General features: G+C 44.8%; 1 protein-coding gene across 1 annotated transcript in view; it reads left to right on the top strand.

The window, feature by feature from the left end:
• Positions 1 to 5,978, top strand: part of SLIT3 (slit guidance ligand 3) — a gene marked incomplete at its 5' end in the record, with an annotated part of 500,013 nt that extends 494,035 nt beyond the window's left edge. The window contains 3 exons of the mRNA XM_009641607.2: positions 1,919 to 2,204; positions 4,396 to 4,604; positions 5,740 to 5,978. Coding sequence (XP_009639902.1) covers positions 1,919 to 2,204; positions 4,396 to 4,604; positions 5,740 to 5,978 — 734 coding nt within the window. The remainder of the gene's footprint in view (positions 1 to 1,918; positions 2,205 to 4,395; positions 4,605 to 5,739) is intronic.
• Positions 5,979 to 7,578: the final 1,600 nt, after the last annotated feature.

Raw genomic sequence — 7,578 nt, forward strand, 5'->3', positions numbered from 1 at the left:
AAATTTTTTAGAGGTCAAAAAAAGGGGGGGGGGGGGGGGAAGATTAAAACCTCCAAACCATATTACCACACCAGCTAAGAGCTTCTTGGCTAATAGTCTTCTCATTGGAAACTGAAGCCAGAGCTTCGATATTAGAAAGATATTAGAATTGACCAAACCTCAGTTAAGTTTTTTCACATTCAGTACTGAATTTTGGGGGAAGGAGGGGCCAAATGGGGTGGGGAACAGATGCCCAGAATAATGAATATCCCACTGATGAGGTGTCTGGATATGAGAGACAGAATGAAGGCTGTGCTCTGCCTGATTGATTTGTTTTTGCCAGAACCACCCCCAGCTTTATTCTGCACTAATGTTGAAATCTCTCCCGTTCAGTGACACAGAGTTCTTGGATTTTCTTCGCAGCCTATTCTAAATACAGAAGTCAGCAGAACAGTAATAGACTCAGGAAGTCTTAGGGCTTTTTCTAATGAGATCATTGAAGCCCGTAGTAGAAACTCTTACCAATTTCACTTGGTGCTGGTCAAGCCTTTTGTAAATAATTCCTTTTAATAACACGTTTCTAAAAGGACCCTGAATATTGCCCTTGTAAATCAGACAACTGGATAATCTTGCTTTGTACAGAGCTGAACTTTTATAATTGGCTCCTATTAAGAATGTCACAGGCTATTAAAGAGCTTTATGCATCAAAGATAATCTGCTGGTGAGGCCATCACAATTTCTTCCTCGAGCACAGCATAAAAGATACCAACCCCACAGCAATTTATACACAGGGAACTTGGGACGTAATCACATGGAAAAGTTTTGTTAATGGATGAGCACCCTCAAAAGGTACCTACAAAAATGCATTCCCAGGACAATTCTGAGACCTGAAGTGAAGGACTATTGGACATCAGAAGCCATGGGCTCAGTGGAGACTTTTTTTATTGCCCATTAAAATTCTTTTTGCTTCTTTCTGAACCCTCACTGGGTATGCTGCCTCTCTGCATGTAGCATTCCCATGGATGCCAGCTGCCCTTCCACTTCAGATTGTTTAGTTAAAGTAATTGATTAAATTACCCCAGAGCAACTGGTCCTAACCTACGCTAAGCTTTAAGACAGACCCAAGCCTTCATGTGCCCAGAATTTTTGTCCATCTCTCCAAGTACATCATCTGGTCTAGTAACTTTCCTCCTAACACACAGTTAAACAAGGATGGTGTTTTTGTTTTACGATATCTTTAACAGTAGAGTTACTTATGGATAGCAAACTCAGGGGCTTTACACAGTTGAAAATAGAAGCACTTGCCCATGCTAATGCAGCTATATAGCCCAAGCGGTTGGCAGTGGGGAGGGTGTAACATAACATCCAAAATAATCTGCTGGCCATCTGAGCGTGTGAACTCTTCCAAGCGCTTGAACAAGATGGAAGGTACTTGCCACAAAGACTTGGCCTGGCCTCCTGAAGTGCTGTTCCCTGTCTCTAGAGTTCTCCTGTGTTAGTTTTGATGAGGTGCGCTTTTACCACTCCCTGTTTTAACACTGGGATCTAGTCATGCCTAACTATCTTGCTGTATCCCAGTGGTGGTAGCTACTTGCTGGCAAGTAAGGACATTCTAAAACCTTTCGAAAGGATAATTGCTATTAAACTATAGACAGAAGGAGCATTATCTAAGGACAAGAATATATGGCCATTGGCAAAAAAAGAAGTGGGGGGTTTTTTGTCATGTATTTCTTACAGAAGCTTGGGCAAGTGATTTTATTTTTGTTTCTGTCCACTTCCAGAATGAGAACAAGGAGACCGTGCTACCTTACAAAGGTCCTATACAAATTAATTCTTTAAAGATTATAAGGGGCTGTGACAATAGAAAAGTTAGCAATTATAATTTATGTACTAGCATTGTAACTGTGCGTAAACCTTCCCATTTTGTTTTTCTGTGAAGGGATCCCGACCTCTACTGGATTATCTTCACTGCGCCAGGGTGCAGATAAGGCACCAAATGGTTTTCATGGATGTATTCACGATGTCCGCATCAATAACGAGCTGCAGGATTTCAAGGATTTACCACAGCAGTCGCTAGGAGTCCTTCCTGGCTGCAAATCCTGTAACATCTGCAAGCACGGTATTTGCCGGTCCCTAGAGAAAACAAGTGTGATTTGTGAATGTCACCCAGGCTGGACGGGCCCCCTGTGTGACCAGGAAATTGGAGACCCATGTCTTAACCACAAGTAAGTCTGAATGAATGCTGATGGGAGGGCGGAAGCTTTACAGCTAATGCATATTTCACATTTCATCTTGTAAAACCACATCTGACTATTTTTTGGAGGTGCTGGATTCCCACATGGAATTATTGACAGTTGTGAGTCAGCATCCATGGCAACTCTCAACTTCCACTTCTTGTTCTGATGTTGCTGACTCCCCAAATGAGCTCTTTGTCCTGGAGGAGCTAAGGTGCTAATACTGCAGGTCATACTTTCAGCTGTGACTCCGCACATGAAAGTACAAAACCTCCTGTTAATGGGTATGGCTTACCCCTGAGGTGCATGTGCTTACCCAGAGCAGAGCTACCTGTGAGCAGGAGGTACACATTTTAGGGAAGTGCTCACAGCAGCGTTGGACCCAGTATTCAGGCTAACTCCCTGGAGACCATTATGCACTACAATGTGAACAGTTTTAAATTTCCCAAGTAGCTGACTTCAATATTACACTCTGAAACACCCCTTTAAAGTGCACATTTAAAGGATAGCATGGAGTTGCATGTGAAGGGAGAATGACTGCAAAGCATTCCCAGTTCAAAGGCTCAACAACCACATCTCCACCAGAAACACTGGCTGAATAGCTTACTTATGGCAAGTACACAAGGAGGCAGCCTGGCGCAGACCTGCAGTCTGCATAGTTCAGGGCTGTTCCATGAGCAGATGGAAGTACTTTAGTTTGAGAAGCTACTTTGGTTGCACTGTCTGTGGAAGGGGCCTTTCACAAGCGCATACTTTTGACAGGTAAATCGACACAGTGAATAATCACTCTCTTAAGGGCAGAAATTTAGCTTGGCAGAGGTGCCATTTTAAACTTGCTTCTGGGTCTAATTCTGCAAAGTACTGAACCCTCGAAGGTGTTGAGAAGCACCTGACAGTTTACAGACCAAAGGTGTGAAGAAACACTTAGAGGCCCAAATGTTTCCCTGAATTTCCAACGTCAACGTGAAGCTGTTGTGGTTGGACAGAGAAAAATAAGGGAGTTCCAGTTGTTTACGTGATGAGGGATTGTTCCTCCCGTCATCTAAGGAGTATGATGCAGTCATGAACGTAGCCCCCTTGCCAAGGAAAGTAGCTCTGCATATTTTAAATGCTTGCATACTGTCCCGCCTTTCATTAAATCAGTTCAGCCTTTTGGTGTTGTCTCCTTGAAGCCAAGGCCTTTGTGTCCAGGGGAGTATGGTGCCCTGCTGGCAGGTGTCTGCTCCATCACTCACAGACTGATCTCTGTGAGGAAATGCAACTGTAAAGCACAGGTAGTTGCTGATAACAAGAGCTACTATCCAAGCACACCTTTGGATAGTGGGGCAGAAAATACTGGTTTATGTAGACTGACTCCCTTTATTACAGTATTTTGCATGTCTTGACTTGACTGAAACCACTTTATTTATGCTTTTTAGTTCAAAGCTTAAAAATGAAATGTACAAGGGTTCAACATAAGCAGGGAACAGTTTTAAATTACCAGAAAGAAAATAAATGAGAAAGACATGGGTTTATGTCAAGTAGGACCTGATATAGCAAAGGTTTACAAGCCCTGAGCAGTGCTTCCTTGGCTGGACAGTGTTGCTTTCTTCCCTGTCCTCAGCTCATTCCACGTCTCTCCCTGTCCCAGGAGCAGGGATGGTGTCAGAGAACCTGCTAAGGATCAACACCCCTCCCCGTGCTATTCCTCAGAAATCCAAAGCTCGCTGCACACATGAGCCAGGGAACCCTTCAACCACAACTGCCCATGAATGAGTCTGTGCATAGCTTTTCCACAAGCACCTTCATTTATCACGCTGTTTTCGTCACCTGATATTATTTTTAGAGTAATTCTGCTAAGGAAGCCTGGGCATGCAGCTTGGTTGTTGGCACTTAGTTCCACGTGCTGATGCTGTGAACGTGAGCTGCCTTGTGTGGATGCCAAGTGTTGGTCCGCGCTCACGGAGGAGCCTAATGTTTTTCAGAGGGATCACTTAGGATCACAAATTCTAAATGTATTCTCTGAACGTTATCCAGTGTTCACTGAAAACTCACAGTTTCTTCAGAGTGTTTGACGCTGAACTGCTGTTTTTGGATTAGTATCCTGGAATTAAAGGGGCAGAAATGCCAAAACCAAACATCCCTGGGAAAAGGAACTTTCACATCTAACACAAGCCAGCTCTAAATGCTTCTCTTTCTCCAGGTGCCTGCATGGTAAGTGCATGGTGGCCAATGTTGCTTACACCTGTAAGTGCATGGAGGGCTACACAGGCATGTACTGTGACAAGAAGAACAATTCCTCAAATCCCTGCAGGATTTTGAAATGCAACCACGGGCAGTGTAAAATTTCCGAGCATGGGGAACCCTACTGCGAATGCGATCCTAACTATAGTGGAGAACATTGTGACAGAGGTACGCTTGGCTGCAGGGCCCAGGACGCTGGTCTGTGGCGTTTCTGGCTGACACTGTTGTTTCTACCTCTCTTCCATGTGACTCATCTTTGGGGCAAATAGCAGAAAATAAAGCCTCTGCAGAGCTATGCAGGGAGGAGAAAGCAACCGCACAACAGCTAGCTAGCTACTACCCAAATGTATGGAAAGGGGGACGTCTGTAGCGAAGGGTTTTATTCTCTGTCTCCTGAATGCTCAAGGTTTGCTGCTCCTGGGGTTCTGTTGGGGTGTTTAAAGGAGAGGTGGTTGTGAGGTTTACCCTCAGCAGTCGGTGATCAGTTAATTGCAGTGCTGGGAAAGGAGGTCTTTCTTACCCTGCATACCAAGGGCTTTTATGGAAGACGTGAGCAGGAACTGGAAGGCAGGAGGTGCTGCTCATCCGAAGTGGCAGTAAAGATTCTCAGCTTGCTCCCTCTGATGCAGCTGGGTGGGACTCCTGGGGAATCCCACAGATCACGCCGGACTTTCCTACTAGGGCTGGGGCCCAACTCTTCCACCCTGACCTGAAAAGACTCACTGGAAACTCGGCGAGTTCTGCCTTCATCCTTTCTGCCTTCTTTTGTTGCTGTACAGAAGGAAGGAGCTGGGTTGTATTATTTTTATTTCGATTGTGCCTTACCTGTGAATGAACCACAGCCTTTCCAAATTACACACATATACAACCTCACCAAAATGTATCTGGCTGCTGCAAAGTGACTGCAGAACAGCACAGACATTTCCAGGTATCCCAGATTGCTCATGTCATGCGGAGCAGGCTGACCTTTGATCCTCAGAAGTAGACATAGTAAAACTAATTCATATTTTGCAGGAGCGTTGCAGGATTCAACACTCAGCGTTCATTAAAGCACTTCCAGAACTGCTGATCAAAGCCAGCAGGCCTGCTTGGCCTCTGCCTTGGGCCGGATATTACACATTTGTGTAACACAAGCTCTGTTTTGATGGCAGGTACAAAGCAGTAAAAGATTAAGGTCCTGCTCATGCCATCTGTTTGCCTTGAATATCATTGCATGTACAGGGCTGTCTGCTGATGTTTGGGGAGTATCTGGCAAAATAGTTACCTTTTTTTTTTCCCCTTTACATCTCTCTTGTCTTACCAGAGAATCTCTGCCAGGGAGAGATAATTCGAGAAGTAGTCCGTAAGCAGCAGGGCTACACGTCGTGTGCCACTGCCTCCAAAGTCCCCCGCCTGGAATGCCGCGGCAGCTGCGGCAACGGGCAGTGCTGCGTTCCTCTCCGGAGCAAAAGGCGGAAATATTTCTTCCAGTGCGTGGATGGCTCCACCTTCACGGAAGAACTGGAGAGACATGTGGAATGCGGCTGCTCAAAATGCTTATAAGCCATTCTCCGGTCTCTTGCCACTTTAATCGACTCAGAAGCGCTCTCAAAATGGGACCTATTTACTTTCAGAGTGAAGAAGAAGAAAAGAATTATTAAGTATATTGTAAAATAAACAAAAAATAGAACTTATTTTTATTATGGAAAGTGACTATTTTCATCTTTTATTATATAAAGTATCGCACCACTTTGGGTATATGTATCATATAGTGAGTTATTTTTACCATGAACCTTTTTTAACAGTTGTAAGAAAAAAAAAAAATTCAAAAGTTAAAAGTTAAAAAAAAATATAAAGAAAACATAGCCTAACAGGAGAAATGTGGGGGTGTCTTTATACGTATGCACAATGAACAAATGTAAAGGTGTTCCAAGGACCTGCCACAGAACTGGTACAGGCTGAAGAAATCTCCGAGGCTCCGGGCGGGTCTCCTAGGAGAGCGGATCCCCGTGACTGACAGCCATCTCGCCTGCGCGGGCACCCTGAGAAAGCCCCCCCTCGGTCCCTTGCTCTGCCTATCGCTGCCGATGCTGTTTTGCTCCTGTACAGTGGCTCCGCTTGCTATTCTTGAACTGGTTCCCTATAGCACGTAGGCACTGCCGTAGCTTGAGGCTAACCACATTATTTGACTATTGTAATACTATAATACATTTTTTGCTGTGTATGTTGTATTTATCTGTGTTCACATTATATTCTTCAGCAACTGTATCTATAGAGCACAGGCGGCTTTATCCAAAAGAAGGGGACGAAGGGAAAGGAAGTGGGGAAATATATGTTGCTTTGGGAAATTTGGGGGGAAAATGTGAAAGAAGTGCTAAGTAATGCCTAATAAATGACACAGTACCTTTGTGTAAACTCCTCAGCTATGTCATTTCCCAAGTTTGTGCCTTCTTGCTCCCAGCCTTGAGCCTTTTTTTGTAGATGAACTATAAGGAATGCACTGCTACATAGTTTGTCACGCCTTGACACTTTAACTCGCGACGGTTGTAAAGAGCATGAAAATATTGCAGGTGCCAGAACGTACCTGCAACGTAATGGCTTTTGCTCCCACTGTCACTCGAGCCACGGTTGCAAGCTGGGCTGTAGCTGCCTGTTCGTCCACACTCCGGTACCGAGCAGTCGGCTACTTTTCCACAGCTTTTTAAACGAGCAGAAGTTGCACTATATCCACGTGAAGGTATTCAGCCGACATTTGTCCACCTTAGCAGCACTCTCTTCTCTGCACAAGGAGAGACGTCGCAGCTCCACCCCGTCCCGTTCTCACGTGTGGTGCGGATCGACCAACTCAGCCAAAGCTTTCCATCTGCACCGCTTCGTATCCTGCATTTGTGTCTCCCAAAGGACTCCCATTAACTTCAGCTGTGTTCAGAGCAAATGCTGACTAGGAAATGGAAATCAATGCAGGGATAAATTCTCACTGTGAATGTGAGGCAAAAATTGACTCTGGGAGTGAGTTTGGGTGTTGGAGGGTTTTTGGCAGGGCTACCTTTCAGGGTCAGTAAGATGTGTGCAAAGAGTACCATGGATACCTTGACGTTTCTCTTACTGTGAGTTTCAAACATCCCCATCAACAACTGTTCCATTATCAGGATAATTCCTTTCT

Source organism: Egretta garzetta, unplaced genomic scaffold (assembly GCF_000687185.1).
Source record: "Egretta garzetta isolate BGI_Z169 unplaced genomic scaffold, ASM68718v1 scaffold97, whole genome shotgun sequence".
Lineage (NCBI taxonomy): Eukaryota > Metazoa > Chordata > Aves > Pelecaniformes > Ardeidae > Egretta > Egretta garzetta.